General features: G+C 47.3%; 1 protein-coding gene across 1 annotated transcript in view; it reads left to right on the forward strand.

Annotated features, from left to right (window-relative positions):
• Positions 1–17,500, forward strand: part of jarid2b (jumonji and AT-rich interaction domain containing 2b) — a 163,296-nt gene that overhangs the window by 68,220 nt on the left and 77,576 nt on the right. The window contains exon 2 of the mRNA XM_083646949.1: positions 3,923–4,046. Coding sequence (XP_083503075.1) covers positions 3,923–4,046 — 124 coding nt within the window. The remainder of the gene's footprint in view (positions 1–3,922; positions 4,047–17,500) is intronic.

Genomic DNA, 17,500 nt, shown 5'->3' on the forward strand with positions numbered 1-17,500 from the left:
TGGCTGTCACCCCTTAGCTCCGTCATGTGCAGACACCCAGCTTTTAATCTTGTTGTGTGCCCCCCTCTCCGCCTGCAGCCACGCCCCCCCCCCCCCCCCCGGCCCCCCGCCACGCTGCAGCCCGGAGACATCAGCACATGATTGTGACTGAGAAGCGTGTTTTTATCTGCTCAAGAAACACAACACAAACACAACAAAAACACAAAAGCACGCCGGATCTTCAGGCTCGTCAACATTGTCAGAAATGATTAAGAGTTGTGTAAATGTCGGAGAACGTTGTTTTTTTATTAAACTATATTAAACTATAAAAAAAGAAAAGAAAAAACACCCATAATATTTCAAAATAGCTCATAATAATAACAACCCACTTTTGGGTCCTGAACCACCCATTGAGAAACACTGTGTTAAGATCATTTATAGTATTCCTGCTTAATTAGACAGTATAGTAGAGGTGAGTGAGCCAACACATGAGCTCCTGGCTCTGAGAATACATGGTGAACTATGTGGGGGCAGCTTGGAGAATACATGGTGAACTCTATGGGGGCAGCTTGGAGAATACATGGTGAACTCTATGGGGGCAGCTTGGCGAATACATGGTGAACTGTGTGGGGGCAGCTGACATTTTGTGGACTAAATTCTGAAGTAGGATCTGTAATAAGAAGGCTTTGAAAATTCACATTCAAAGCTTTTGACTCAGCAAGGTCAAGGTTTGAGGAAAAGTAAGACCTCACCACTGTGTGAGGCCATTGTGCTGCACTTTGAAAGTTGCCTAGGACACACACAGCTGAACAGTCACGTGATGTCGATTTCCCCTGACTTTTTATTATTTATTTTTTGCTCCAACTGAAATGTTTTATGGTCACTCATGATTCAGTAGGTCACGCGTTGGCTTGGTTCCAGCCTTAAAACTCATTAGAGAAGGATTTTTTGAAATGTCTATGGAGAAAACGAATGGGAAACTCACTTCCGGGGCAAGAGACATCACGTGACTGTTAGCTCTATACCGTGCACACACACCCCGGTCCCATGCTGTAAGAAGAATGACCAATGGAGCTGCCTGCTCTGATCAGAAGGCATGCGTTAGCCATCCTCCTCTTTCTATTAGTGTGTGTGTGTGTGTGTGTGTGTGTGTGTGTGTGTGTGTGTGTGTAGAGTGCAGTAGACTGGAAGCGCTGAGGGAAAGGCTGTTTACGAGCAGCACTCATTTCAGTAGCATTTTATTCACTGGCTGTGGGGTGGATGCATAATTAGGATGATGCAGAGAATAACTCACACACACACACACACACACACACACACATATAGCCTACACACACACACACACACACACACACACACACACACACACACACACACACACAGACACACACACACACGCACACAGCAGTGTTTCTCCCTTACCTCCCACCACGCTTGTCTGAATTCCAGTTATCGTGTCTTCTTTTTTCTTTACGAGAGCACTTGCTCTTAATGGATGTCTGTGGCCGTTATCGGTTATTACAGCGGTGATAAGATGTCTCCGAGTCATTATTTCCGCGCGAGGTGGAGACTTTTAATGCGCCCCGCGCTGATGTCACCGTTCTGTGTGCCAGCCAGCTCCCAACCATCTTGAGTCGCCAGGCCTGATGAGCGCGCACACACACACACACACACACACACACACACACACACACACACACACACTCTCCTCCACACGGCGTGTTCTCCCCAGCACGCAACCAATAGCAGCCCGACAGAGGCGAACGTGCTAGGCTAGGCTAGCCCGGGATGAGTCGACATGAATTTTATACGGTCCTCCGATTTAGATCGGAAATGTGTGTTTAATTCAGCGAATTAGCATAATTGTAGCTTGCCATCCTCACGAGAGAGAGAGAGAGAAAGTGTTTTCTTTTCTCTCGACTGTTGAAAATGTGCTCGCCCGGTGGCTCGATTAGAGGAAAAAAGCTATTTCCAGCTGCCATTATTTATTAATACGTCTTTGTTGTTGCTCGTGTCCTAATCTCATTTCCTTTAGTCATTAGCGTTGTTCCACATCAAACACAGCTGCCCGAGCAGCGAGGGGAGGGGGGGGGGTGGGGAGGGACAAGTACGCTCATTGCTGTTGGACGCTCACTAAAGAGCTTTTTAACAAGTCTTCGTTTCAGGGGAATTTTTCATTTTTCTATTAGGCTCTCCAAAATCTCAATATAGGCAATCCAGTGTTTTGAATCAGCTCTGGCTTTGATGTGCTGCAGCTAGCTCTGGAGCTCTGGCGGCTCACGCATGTGTTTGTTGCTGGGATTGAGACAGAGCGGAGAGGAGCGGCCATGTGTTGGGGAAGGATGTGGTGTGTGTGTGTGTGTGCGACTGTGTGTGTGTGTGTGTGTGTGTGTGGGTGTGTGTGTGTGCGACTGTGTGTGTGTGTGTGTGTGTGTGTGTGTGTGTGTGTGTGTGTGCGACTGTGTGTGACCTCTGGTGACCCCTTCAAACAATAACATCCTCTGTCTCAGTCGCTCTGGGAGAGATTAGCAACACATGAACTCGCCGTCCCATGATGCATTTTTCATTGGCTTCCTTGGCCATTCATCACCATAGGGTTTGCAACGCCGTCCCATCACGGCATTGTGTGCAGATTCGCTCCTTGGCGTATTGTTATGCTGATTTCCTCGCCCTGTGTCTCTAGCTGCAAGCTAACGCTATGTTATGCTAATGCTGTGTCACACGAATGTCACGATATGGCTAGGAATGGCGCGGGGCAAGGACACAACCGGAAAGAAAGAGGCACAGTATCAGGAGACTCCCCCCATTAATAACGACGCCTATGTTAAAATTCCCATATTCTTCCTCTTTTTACTGAAGCTGTCATAGTTTTCCTGCATTTCAACAATAAATAGCGTTGTGTTGTCCACAGTCACATAGTCATTTTGAGGATCAAATGCATGACCACACTTTTTTTTTTTTATCCATGCGCCTCTAAAATACTGGTCGCATTTTCTAAATCTGGTGAGGAAGACAGAAATTCATAGAATATTACCAGGTGCTTACATTAGCTTGTTAGATACTGATTCTGTCTTTTTGGCCTGTTAGCGCTAATCTGACTTAAGTCACTTTGTTATGGTCCTGCAGTTTGACAATAGAAACAAAATGGAAGTTAGGCCTACTCAGCAGAGCACAGACCTCCGACGATGCTGATCATTTCCCCAACAGCTCTACAGAAAGCTGCAGCCTGTTCGTGGGTTCATGTTTGTTCATTGTTTGTTTTCCAATTGTGACTTTCTGACAAAATTCCTCATGAATGCAATTGTGTTAAGCATCTGATTTGGAAGTGGTGGATGTCCCACCAGTAAATGAATGCAGCAGAATTAGTTCTGGCTAAAACATGAAAATCATCTCAGGCGGAAATCCCAGGTCCAAACACCATCAGTCCAACACATTTCAGCCAAATCTTTTTATCACTTTTTGAGATGCTAAAAATACACACAGATAGACAGATGGTGAACATATAAAAATTATATGCCAATGACAATACTTGGATCATTTTATAAAAATAAAAATAAAACTCAAATAAGTGATCATAAACTGAGTCTGAGGTGATAAAAAGCTTGTTTCTTCAAATCACTGGCTATGGTGAGAACACTTCCCTCCACCTGCTACTGTATTTTGTTCATGGGGTCCATGATAAACCAGCTGGGGGTATCATCCATCACCCCTAACCTCATCGAGCTAGGCTAGAAACAGGGTCTAAATAGTTGAATTTTTAAAAAGTGAGTCCTCGGGAACCTGAGTCTCTCCATCTGTATAACAGAGATCATGTCCGTCAACCACAGTTGAAATGAAGGTGAAGAGGGGGGGACTTCCGTTCCATCAGAATGAGCGCCTGCTACTGTCTTTATCTATGGTAATAGTTGTACTGACTCTGCGTCTCTCTCTGTTGTTTGCACAGGATGACAGCGATGGGATCCCCTGGTCAGAGGAGCGGGTGGTGCGCAAGGTGCTCTACCTCTCCCTCAAGGAGTTTAAGAGCGCACAGAAACGGCAGCTGGACGGAGACGGAAGCAGCCCCAACGGTGAGTTTCTCCCTGTCCTCCAAGGAGCCATGTCTCCCCTGAAGTAGGCTATAGTCTTTTTCAGATGTGTGCTTTTGCAGCCGTCCACTTCAGTGGAATATTTGATCAATGTTGGTGTGCTGTAGGCCTACTAGCATTTTGTGGAATAATGTCAATGAAGCTAGTTTTGGTTTTGGTTTAGGTTTGGCTGACGTTGAAGTCTCAGTATAGCTCTTCGTTCCTTTATGAAGCATGTTTTGTTTGATGAAGCAAGCTGATTTTACTCCTGTGATGGAGATGGACAGGATCCAGTGAGAGCAGATGATCGAACAGTTATATTTGCCAGTGTCACATTCCAAATCAACCCTTGAAATGAAAATGAATGTTATTTGCACATCAAAAGAGAGTAGAGACCTCTGAAGGCTTCTTCTATAATCTAGACTGCCACATGCAAAAAAAGTTACTAACCTTTTCCAGCTTGGAAATTTAAGCCACATTGTGTCCGTCTGTCTTAATCTATTTTGTCCGTTCGTATCAATTTATTCTTAAGGAGAACTGTCCGTTGTCCAGGCTGCGCTGATGACGGGTCTGTCTCTGGCCTATCTGTCCGTTGTCCAGGCTGCGCTGATGACGGGTCTGTCTCTGGCCTATCTGTCCGTTGTCCAGGCTGCGCTGATGACGCGTCTGTCTCGGGCCTATCTGTTTTGACGGATAGAAAGTTCAACCCAGTTGAGCTTTTTCTGAACCCGACGGATTCGTCAACGTCCCTTTAGCAAATCAGAGTCGAGGATGCGAGCTGTTCTGAATGCCAGAATGTTGACGTTCCAAAACAGCCCAACGGACATAAATCTTTTCGTTAGTAATTGTGTCAATTTTCGGACAGATCAGTAGTCGCTGCCTTATACACACCCCGGGGCCCAGTCTCATTCAAACGTGGACTAACTGATATGAAACCATAGTTGAACTGGCTTACGTTAGTTGGACTGCGTTGCGAGCAGGTGGAGGCGTGCTACAGAAACAGTTGGGGCACTGTGCTGCTGTGGCGTGTCAACTCAAAACAATACAGGGAAATTGAGAGCACACGGGGACGAACAGCTTGTTTTGAACCAAGCTGTCACCGTGTCTTTGTTTGACGTTAGTGAGGGGGAGAAAACGCCCTCAGCCAGCCAACTACGGAGATCTGAACTTCACACGCGCCTCAGAAGCTGCTCTCAGCTGACATTAACACAACCCAGACACAGAAAGAAAGGCACAGAGAAAATAAATAAATAAAAAATAAAGGAAAGTTTACGCCCAGGCAAGAAAGCCAGCCAGCTATCCAGGCAGGCAGACAGGCAGGCAGACAGAGAGACAGGCAGACAGACAGGCAGACAGACAGGCAGGCAGACAGACAGGCAGACAGGCAGGCAGGCAGACAGACAGACAGAGAGACAGGCAGACAGACAGGCAGACAGGCAGACAGGCAGGCAGACAGACAGGCAGGCAGACAGACAGACAGACAGACAGGCAGACAGACAGACAGACAGACAGACAGAGAGACAGGCAGACAGACAGACAGGCAGACAGGCAGACAGACAGACAGGCAGGCAGACAGACAGACAGAGAGACAGGCAGACAGACAGACAGGCAGGCAGACAGGCAGACAGACAGACAGGCAGACAGACAGACAGAGAGACAGGCAGACAGACAGACAGACAGGCAGACAGGCAGACAGACAGACAGGCAGACAGACAGACAGAGAGACAGGCAGACAGACAGACAGACAGACAGACAGACAGGCAGGCAGACAGACAGAGAGACAGGCAGACAGACAGACAGGCAGGCAGACAGGCAGACAGACAGACAGGCAGACAGACAGACAGAGAGACAGGCAGACAGACAGACAGGCAGACAGGCAGACAGACAGACAGACAGGCAGACAGACAGACAGAGAGACAGGCAGACAGACAGACAGACAGACAGGCAGGCAGACAGACAGACAGACAGACAGACAGACAGACAGACAGACGGGGGAAACCTCTTGAAATGAAGATTATATTTTTTTCTTTTCAGTTTCTCTCATCTGTTTTTGGCCCCGGTGCTGGTAATGCACCAGGGGCCTTACATTCCCGCATGTCGCCAAGACTAATTATGCACCGTTTTAGGCGACTAAATGGCGGCCGGCCACTAGAGGGCGCCGCTGCCCCACTAAGATTTGCTGTCATACCTTCCTCACGGTATCAGCTGTTTCCCCAAAACAACGTGCCCAGGTGGCTTTGCAGAATGCAGCTTACGCGGCCCCTCCCCCTTGCTGCATGCCAGACGCACAGTAGAGAGGAGCTGTGAGGAGCTGTCCCTGTGTGTTTACAATCATGTGTGTGATAAAGCAGGAGAACGCAAGGACCCCCCTGAACTTTCCCCCATCTAAAAACGTCGGCTGTATGGGAATATTTCAGCGTTTGTAAAAATACAGATGGCCATAGCCTCAACGCAAGACTCATCCGAATGACTGATGAGTCTCGCGTTGAGCCTAGGATGGCCAGGGCTTAGATCTGCGTGAGCACGACCCGTCGTAATTTGTCAAATTCAAGGTACATTAAAACGTTGTCTTGCTTCAACATACATCGCATCGCATAAACCATTTCCACCCGCAGGTTTGAGGAGTAGCTAACATAAACGTCAGATAAATACTCTCTATAGGCTAACGTTACCTACTGAGGCAGCTAACATGGCTAATTAGCTAGCTAACACGGTCCATCGATATACAGTCTGGTAGACAGATAAAGCAGTGTGTTCCTTCTGTTTTACACAATGTTAGCCAGCCTGCCTGGTCTCTTCTCTGTATATCCTTACAGCAGCTAAGAGAGGAGCTTGTGAAGATTGAACGAACATCCCCACAGTCAAAGCACTTCCCTGAGATATCTATATAAAAACGTTTATTGCTTTAATACCAAAAATAAAACCTCCAGTGTCTGTAAGCTAACGCTAACGCGTTAGCGATTAGCTATTGGCTGGTTGTTGTGTACACTTGTGTAGGCCCCATGTTATGGTTAGACCCGGGAGTTAACATTATAAAACACATTTCCTGGCATATGCAGGTAGTTGGAAAACCTGGTAAGTTCTGAAAATATGTGTCTATTATTGTGTTATTCCAGCTATCGTTATCGGTTGTTAGGTTAGAGTAATATGAAGCCGACAAAAACCGGCAAAACAGACAAGCGGTTAATGCTAGTCTGCTTCCATTAAAACCATTGTGTATTAAAATAAACGATAACGTAGCTGGAGTAACTAATAAAACACATTATTTTCTGAACTTACTTAAGTCCCCAACCAACTTCGCGCAGCTTTCTCAAAACAATGTCCTTTTTATTGCGGTCCATCGATATACAGTCTGGTAGACAGATCAAGCAGTGTCTTCCTTTTGTTTTACCAAGCAGTGTCTTCTCTATCTAAAACAGATCTATAAGGTGAAGAGCCTGTAGCCTGTAGATGACGGCTTGAGACTGGCTGCCACAGCTGTCAATCATCCCTTTTTATATGTCAAATAAGTACTTAAAAACAAACTGATCAGAAAAATGACCACTTGCACAGGCATTAGCATGACAATAACTATCTAAAATGATACAACCCACCTTTGGAAAAAATGCGTGACGATACCATGCACCGGGGCTATGCCAGGTTTCGACCTGGCCTTGTTCTGTATTATCTTTTCACACCTTCATTCCTCCCTGTATGCCTGTGCTGATTGCACCCCCCCTCCCCTGTGTGTGTCTTGTGTCTGTGTCTGTGTGTGTGTGTGTGTGCGTGTTCGTGAGTGAGTGAGTCTGTCCCTGGCATCTCTTTAGCTGCCACTCCAGAGCTCCTCGGGGCCTTTTAAGCCGCCGCGGGTAGCTGACCTTATCGCCTGAATAAAAATGAGTGGTTAGAGAGCGTGGAGGGTCCGTCGCACCGGGGGTAACGACAGCAGCCCGCTGCCCACACAAAAGGGGTCCGTGCTGAATAGACGGACCCCGCTGGTTCAGAGCACTGTGGGTTAGCCAAGGCTTTGCAGGGCTGTAACGGGCCGCGCACACTTTCCCCCTCCTCGCGCGGGCATCGCGGCGAAGCGGTCAGCCATTTTGGAGGATCAGACCCAGCGTGCGCTACATCCTGAATGGATAGCCTTCCCCCCCCCCCGCTGTTTTAGAGGAGCGCGGGTTAGAGAGGCTCGGAGCTTATGCCGGGGGCCAGATGCGCGGCACGGCTTCCACTCTCACACAGCAGGCGTTTTGGACGGTACTGATACTGTCGGCCATTTTGGCCAGCCGGGCCAAGCGTGCGTGTGATCATCATCAGTGGATGGTGTTTTAGAAGACGATGGGGTTGCAGAGAGCCAGCGCACAGAGCCAGCCAGCGCCGGTTCACCGTCTGACACGGGGGTTTGTGCACGTTCTGGTTCCTGCCAAGGCAAAGGGAACATCTGCTCTGCTCTGTTCCGTTCTGAGAGAAACGCCGTCCACCATTTTGGGAAATTGGTGTCATCCTCCGAGCGAAAGGGGGTTAGAGCGATACCTGGCTGTAAGCCGAGAGAACGCAGCGTGTGTCTCTCTGTGTGGCAATCCATCTCCCCACCCAGCCAGCCCTCTGCCTGCCCATAACCAGCAATCATACCATCTCCCCAGTCACTTTACCTCTCACTGTTGGCAGGAGTCCATCTCTCTCTCTCTCTCTCTCTCTCTCTCTCTCTCTCTCTCCCTCTCTCTCTCCATCACTTCCTGCTTCTTCTCTCTGCCTGCATTATTAAACAAATGACATTATGCCTTTCTACGTCCCCGCTTCCACTTGTTCACCCACTCACCCTTCTCTCGCTGCCTCACACTCTTCCTCTCTCTGTCCCTCTGTGTCTCTCCCTCTCTCTCTCTCTGTCCCTCTGTGTCTCTCCCTCTCTCTCTCTCTCTCTCTCTCTCTCTCTCTCTGTCCCTCTGTGTCTCTCCCTCTCTCTCTCTCTGTCCCTCTGTGTCTCTCCCTCATTCTCTTCCTCTCTCTCTCTCTCTGTCCCTCTGTGTGTCTCTCTCTCTCTCTCTCTATCTCTCTCTCTTCCTCTCTCTCTCTCTCTGTCCCTCTGTGTCTCCCTCTCTCTCTCTCTCTGTCCCTCTGTGTCTCTCCCTCATTCTCTTCCTCTCTCTCTCTCTCTCTGTCCCTCTGTGTCTCTCACTCTCTCTCTCTTCCTCTCTCTCTCTCTGTCCCTCTGTGTGTCTCTCTCTCTCTCTCACATCCTTCCCTCCCTCAGTCCTTCTGTCCTTCCGGTCGTCCCTCCCCTGACGTGGGGCTTTCATTACACATCGATAGGACTCTGGTTACTGCCTTCTCCGCAAGCTCCTGCCTCCCCCTCTCCCGCCCTCTGCTCAATCACCTCCATTATATATCTATATACCCCCCTCTCTCCTCCTCTCTGTCTCCCCCTGTTCTTTCTCTCCACCTCCACCTCTCCCACTCCCGTCTCTTGCTGGCTTTGTCCTTGCTGTCCTCGGCCCTCTCTATCTTAACTATCTACAGCGTATCTGTCACCCCCTCTCCTCTCCCATCCTCTCCTCTCCCTCCCTCTCCATTTCCCTGAGTGCTATTGATGGAGGAGCTGGCTGCTGGCCAAAAACCAGGAGGGGTTGAAGAGGGAGCGGGTTGTCTGTTTCGCCCGTCTCTCTCTCTCCTTCTGTCTGTCTGTCTGCTGTCTCAGAGCCTGCCTCTCTCTCTCTCTCTCTCTGTCTGTCTGCTGTCTCAGAGCATGTCTCTCTCTGCCTCTCTCTCTCTGTCTGTCTGCTGTCTCAGAGCCTGCCTCTCTCTCTCCTTCTGTCTATCTGCCTCTCTCTACCTCTCTATCTCTTTCCTTCTGCCTGTCTGCTGTCTCAGAGCCTGCCTCTCTCTCTCTCCTTCTGTCTATCTGCCTCTCTCTACCTCTCTCTCCTTCTGTCTATCTGCCTCTCTCTCCCTCTCTCTCTCTCTCCTTCTGCCTGTCTGCTGTCTCAGAGCCTGCCTCTCTCTCTCCTTCTGTCTATCTGCCTCTCTCTACCTCTCTCTCTCCTTCTGTCTATCTGCCTCTCTCTCCCTCTCTCTCTCTCCTTCTGCCTGTCTGCTGTCTCAGAGCATGTGTCTCTCTACCTCTCTCTCTCCTTCTGTCTATCTGCCGTCTCAGAGCCTGCCTCTCTCTACCTCTCTCTTTCTCTCCTGCTGTCTGTCTGCCTCTCTCTACCTCTCTCTCTCTTCTTCTGTCTATCTGATGTCTCAGAGCCTGCCTCTCTCTACCTCTCTCTTTCTCTCCTGCTGTCTGTCTGCCTCTCTCTACCTCTCTCTCTCTTCTTCTGCCTGTCTACTGTCTCAGAGCCTGCCTCTCTCTGCCTCTCTCTCTTCTTCTGCCTGTCTACCATCTCAGAGCCTGCCTCTCTCTCTCTCTCTCTCTCTCTCTCTCTCTCTCTCTCTCTCTCTCTCTCTCCTGCTGTCTGTCTGCCTCTCTCTACCTCTATTTCTGCACGCCGCGCCCGGGTTCCTTCAGCACTCTGGCAGTGTCACTCTCCTGCCTGTGTGTGTTTGGTGTGCTGCCGCTCTGTGTAGTGACGGAGTGGCAGCTAGAAAACTCTCTCTGGCCTCTCCGCTGACGACGACAGCCAGCAGAGCAAGAGTGATGAAGAGAGAACAGGGGAGCGCAGCATGGTGAAGAGGGATGGAGGGAGATAGGCAGCAAGGAACCTATAAAAGAAGGAAGAGTCATTTCATCATACTGACGTTCTCGTGCTCTGCTTGGGGCCAGTCCTATTGAAGCCTATGGGAGCTGCATGGAGAAGCACACTAAAACACAACATATCTGTCATATGACCTTTGATGAAATAATGAAATGAAACATTTCAGAGAGCTACTGACAGATCTTTCTGAATGTGCACATTCGTTTATTTGCTGTTTGTTTCCAAATAATATCCAAACATGATTATCTAGGCATACTTTACAGCAGTGGTTCTCAAAGTGGGGTCCCCAGCAAAAAGGGGAATTATTTATTTTCACTATAATTCCATCCATAACTAACACAATGACAGCAATGTAGGACTATTTTGGTAAATTTTGGTGTCAACACTTTCTGCAATAAAACATGGGGGACCCGGTGACATTTCTCATTAAAGTAAACACACACTGAATCTTTATCACTCTCTCTCACACTCACACACACACTCTCACACACACAAATGAACTCACACAAGGGAAAATCCGCCTGTAGTCTTTTCTCTGAAATCTGTTCTTTCATTTGGTCGAGGCATTTCCTCATCAAAGGTCACACGACGTACTTTAGATACGTTGTGTTTTACTGGGCCATAGTCTGGCCCCAAGCAGAGCATTAGAATGTATGATGTGATGACTCTTCCTTCTTTTCTGGGTTCCTGGATAGGAACAGGGAAATGGATGGAGGGAGGAGACAGGCAGAAGAAGAGAAACAGGCTGGCTAGTGAATAAAGGCAGGAAAAGAGATTGCATCCATTCTGTTGTCACGTGCCGTTTCCTTCACCACCACTGGAGCCATTACAGCATCGCCCCTCTCTCTCTCTCTCTCTCTCTCTCTCTCTCTCTCTCTCTCTCTCTCTCTCTCTCTCTCTCTCTCTCTCTCTTTGATGCTGCAGCTCCACAGCCTTGAACGCCCGGCACAAAGCAGATGCTGGCTCTCTCTCTCTGCTGGATGTTGTTGTGGGCTTTTTGTTCTGGCTTGCGGTCGGTGTCGTGCGGCTCGCTCGGCCCGCTTTGGAAGAGAGAGCAATATATTTGGGGGGCTATTGTGAATCCATTTGCCAGGCAGTCAAGTTTAGTATCTGCTTCTATTCTCAAAACAGGCCTGGGAATGGACACCATTGGGAGTTTCCCCCGAAAATAAAACGACCCATTGTTTGGTTTGATATGGTCCCACAGTTGTAATTGTATGCAGGCATGAGAGAGAAAAAGCATCAAATAGGAGTTTTAGTATCGTTTGAAAGAAGGAAACGAGGACAGAGAGAGAAGAGAGAAAGAAACATTACGCTCTTGTGTAACATTAGTGATAGTGCAAGAGGAGTTGTTCGTTCATGAGGGGCAAGTCCACAGACAGCAGAGTATTGACATACATCCACTGACCTTGCTAATAATAATCATCATTTTATAGTTCCTAACTACATTTAGCAGCCTTATTGACAGACCATTGAGATGATTGTCTTTCCTATGGCAAGCCTACACTGCTATAGCTCTATTTATTACTGTGGTGCATGCTATAGGCTGTGCTCAGCCCCGTGATATGCAATTTTATATATATATATATATATATATATATATATATATATATATATATATATATTTTTTTTTTTATATTTATATTTATACCCCCTCTCTCTCTCTTGATTCTGAGGTGGACATAGTGAGGTGACGGGCTTAGTTAGGCACGCATAAATCTGATTATAAACTCCCCACAGGAGCAGGTATTGGGGCAGTGAGCTAACACTAACATCATCCCACACACACAGGCCATCCCCCCCCCCCCCACACACACATACACACACACAGGCCACCCCCTCCCCCCCACCCCCTCCCCCCTTCACAACCAGCTAGCCCAGTCTCTTGTTCCAGGCCTGGGCTGGCACAGGGAGCTGGAGTGGAGGCCCCGCCCCCCCGCCCTCGGCTCCCTGTCTGTCTGCCAGCCTGGTACCTCCCCCCGTCCCGCCCCCTCCCCCAGATTCCCACAACTGCCCCTCAAACGGGCACTCATGTGCGACCAGCATATGTCAAACAACTCTGTGGAGGGATGGAGAGATGAGAGAGAGGGAGGGAGAGAGGGATGGAGGGAGAGGGAGAGAGAGAGAGAGAGGGAGGGAGAGAGAGAGAGGGAGGGAGAGAGAGAGAGGGAGGGATGGAGAGAGAGAGGGAGGGAGAAGAGAGAGGGAGGGAGTGAAGAAGAGAAAAGCAGAGGGGAGGTAACCTGACAGGCCTCTGCCAGTTTGTTTGCGTTCTGTTGGGACGTCGGCACGTCAGTCATTCTCTAAGCACAATTAGTGTTAATGAGCTACTTCATTTTTGCATGGCTGCAAATTTCAGATGCAAAACATATTGTGTAGATTTGATGCTAAGAGCGCCTCTCCTCACCATCTCCTCCATATAGTGCTTAGTTACTAGGGGTGGGAATCACCAGATGCCCCACGATACGATATTATCACCGTACTTAAGTCACGATACGATAGTATTGTGATGTGATAGTATTGCGATATATTGAGTATTGCGATATTGCGATATATTGTGATTTTGTACCTTTTTTCAACTGCAAATTATGTCCCCAAAGGGGGGGAAAAACGTTACTTATTCACAATACTTGGCATTCGTGCGATACGATATATTGCCACACAAAATATCGCGATACTATTCTTTCTTTCTTTCTTTCTTTCTTTCTTTCTTTCTTTCTTTCTCTCCTTCCAAGATTTCACATTTAAACACACATTGCTTCATGGTTCTACGTACTGGAAAATGACAACGATAATCTGCCTCCATCTTGGGCATTTATGCTGAGAAAAAGCTTGGAAAATCTTTAAAAAAATGTCTCCTGCTGCAAATTAAACGGAATCCTCCTTTGACATTAATTTCAAAACGATTGTGTCTTTAAGATAAGATAAGATAAGATAAGATAAGACTTTAAAACGAACGTCGAAACTTGAAGTGAAGTTGAGCAGAACCTGATTAATGTCCTTTTCTTTTCCCTCTCTGGAGTGATGAAAGGCCTTTCGTGCCAACCAAGACACTGAGCGGGATGATTCACCCCTGGCCTATAGACTCACTGACTCCAACATAATGCATCACTCGCACTGCAATAGCCTTACTCATCTCGCCGGCTCTTGTTAACTCTCTGACCGCAGCGATGTGTCTGATGACTGTACCTCCGCTCTCAGGTACTGACCTGCCCTGTGTGTGTGTCTGTGTGTGTGTGTGTGTGTGTGTGTGTGTGTGTGTGTGTGTGTGAGAGAGAGAGAGAGAGAGAGTGATAAAGATGCAGTGTGTGTTTACTTTAATGAGAAAGTGTGCACATGTCCGCCGGCGCTCATTCAGTGCAGAGCACATTGCAAACCTCGGTAAACTCGTATATTTTTACACTGCTTTTTCTAGAACCATATGATTTCCGCAAAACGTAAAAAAATTTTTACGGAATCATGGAATTTGGTAATAAAACATGGAATACTGCACAATTTTCCATAATTTGGCTGAAATTGACAAAAAGCGGGCCTAAGTATCAAAATCACAAGTAGACCTAATTATTTTTATTATTTTTTTATTATTGTAGTAAGCTAAATGATTTCATAATTGTAAAGGTTGGGATCCTTTCATCACCTCACTACTTGGTTTTCACTTTGAGAAACATATCGAAGAGGCTGTCTGAGAGAGTCAAGTCATATATATATATATATATATGTGTGTGTGTATATATATATATATACACACATCTATATATCTATATATACACATCTATATATATATACATCTATATATCTATACATCTCATAACTCTTTTTTTTTTTTTTTTTTAATGTTTTTTTCCCGATTTTTTATCCCATTTTTATCCCCCGTTTAGTGCTCATTTGAATTACTCAATCCTGGTTGCTACTCCATCCTCTGCCGATCTGGGGAGAGCCGAGACTAATTCCATGCATCCTCCGAGACATGGGCAGTCAAGTCAGCCGCTTCTTTTCACCTGCCCGAGGAAGCTTCACCGGTAGGACATAGCACGTGGGAGGTTCACGCTATTCCAACCAGTTCCCCTCCCTCTGAACAGGCGCCCTTAACGATCAGAGGAGGAACCATATAAGCAACCAGGATGTTGCATGTTTTTGTGAAGGGGGTTCCTATATGAAGGAGACCCCCGGGAGGCACGGGGAGAACATGCAAACTCCACACAGAAAGGCCATTTTGCCGACCCCCACCCGGGTGGTGGGCACTCGAGGACATGCGGACGGGCACGCATTCCTTCAGTGTTCACATCGGCCCAGGTGGGAATCGAACCCACGACCTTCGAGCTGTGAGGCGATAGTGCTTACCACTGCACCACCGTACCTCCTCTCATAACTCTTAAATTAAAATTAAAATGGAAAATGGAATTTTGAAAAAAATCTAATGGATTTCACATGACCCTACTTCTTCCACCTCCACATTTGCTCGTCTATGTGTGAAAAGAAATGCACGCTGTCTTCTCCTCTCTCATGTGATCTTACATGAGAGAGGAGATTGGTATTTCTCCAAAGCCACAACGTTGCCCAGGCTTGTCCGACAGTAGCCTCCGATCGCTATCGCTCAAGTCGCCACTTATCCCCACCGGTGCCCCACCGTCGTTATTATCTTAATTTATTTCCCTCTTGACACCCACTTGCGGTGCGTGATGATGACTGACACGTCCCTCTGAAGCATCAGTCAAATGGAATTTCACTGGGTGTGTTGGGGGAAGGCGGGGCCAGCGGGAGCAGGGCAGGGCCATGCCCGCAGCCGAGAGGTGTTTGTGGACAACAGGGGAGGACTGCTTGTTTAACAGACCGTGGCGAGCTTGTATAGGTTGTCCGGTGAGTCAGCGTTCGCTATTTCATAATGAACGGTTGCATCAACGGCCGCTATTAATTTTACAACCTGTCGTCCCAAAGTGCAGTCAGGCAGGGAGGCTTGTCAAGACGGCTGTAATATTTTGAATTACTCTGACCGCGCTGAGTCATGGATTACTGCACCGACCACTGATCTAAATCTTCAGCTTTCAGTTGTGCAAAAATGACTTCAACTTGCAAGAGCAGAGCAACAGATGTCTTCAGTCGTTATTAATAATATCCTTGCCAGTGCCTAGAATTTCTTTTGATGAACTTTTGAAAAGCTTTGAACTTCCCCCACTTGTTTTTCCCAATAAGTTCACCCAGTCGGGCTCAGTTGTTGAATCAGACGGGCCGGTACGAGACATTCCAACAATCCGGCAAGAACTGCCAATGTGGAAGTGGGTTCTTTTTGATATCTATTTAATTTGGTTGTCTCTCTTAATTACCATCGACTCGCACTCCTCCATTTTGACCTAATTGGAATTCTCCGTGCCTCTTGTTTGTTGCTTTTGATTCGTGAAAGCCGTCCGCGGGCTGGTTTTGTTTCCGCGGGCTGGTTTTGTTTGTCTGACTCGCTCGCTAAATATTTAATTACGTCTCAGTCAATTGGGACTATAGTAGAATGTCAAGTCCAGCAATATCTGTTCTCTCCTCTCGTTGCCCCTGGCTTTGCGTTTTCTTTTTTCCCTTTTCCTTGTATAATGTTTGTTTGGCCAAAGGACACCACATCACTGTCATCGACAATGAACAGCAGTTGCATTTGGCAGGAGGGGGAAAATGTGAGCGGGGGAAAGTGAATGAGAAACACTCTCTCCTCTCCAAAACAAGCATTGAGGCGGTTTGTGAAGCGCGGCAGTTAGTCCCCGTTAAAGGCTGCAATACTGGATGTGAGGGACAGGGGGGTAAATGTGAGTAAGCGTGGAGGAGGGCCAGCCCGGGAACAAACGCAAATGGCTCCATCTATCCTTATTCAATAAAGCTTTCAAAATGTTTTCCGACGCGTGTGGCAGAGCGGCGATGTGTCTGTGTGACCTGAGAGCAATTTCATCGTTTGACGTATGAACTACAGATGACATTGGCTAAATTGTTTGCTAGTGGGACACAGTTTTCTCCGTAGTGAAAATGTCAGTGTTTTAGCTCTGATTGACGATCCGTTCTCAGTGTTTGGCTCTGCCAGCTCGGTGGCTGTTTCTGCTCAGCTTCTGTTTCCTCGGGCGCTCCGTGGCACAGTGGGCTAAAGGAAAGCTACATCACTCACAGATTGAATATGTTTCTTTTCTGTATTTCTCCACTTTCAGTCTTTCTGTCGCTCGCTCCCCGTCTTCCTTGTTTACATCCAGTCTACGCTGTCAAACAAAGCACAGCTACCATAATGATCTTGTCAAAAAGAGTATATCTAGATTCAACTCTTGATTTGTTGCCCTTAGATCCTCTCCACTGTATCAAAGAGAAACGACATAACAAAACAAAGCAGAAGGCTATATTGCTGCTACCTGATCAAATCAAATCAAACATCTGTATCCACAAAAATATATATGCCTTAATGAAACTCATAGACAGGATCTGCAGTCGAAAGGTTTCCACACAACAGCATTGATTGGTTACATGTGGGATATATCGTATTTATGAGTTGCGAGCACATGAACGGCCCTCAAATGTCGTATTTACGAGTTGGAATTTGGGAAATTTCGACGATACCCGAGTTTCCCCAGTTGTGATGTTGCGTGAGGTTTCGGGACTACAACAATGGCAGAAAAGTATGGACTCCATGTCACCAATTGACTGTAAAAAGTTATTGGTATTCTGTTCATAGTAGCCATCATTTATTTATAGTAGTTGCACATTATGGCCGATGTAGCTACCATAATGACCCACTACTTGCTTTTGGTAAGAAAACAGCAGCCACGA

Source organism: Poromitra crassiceps (assembly GCF_964638095.1).
Source record: "Poromitra crassiceps genome assembly, chromosome: 11".
In the NCBI taxonomy this organism is placed as follows: domain Eukaryota; kingdom Metazoa; phylum Chordata; class Actinopteri; order Beryciformes; family Melamphaidae; genus Poromitra; species Poromitra crassiceps.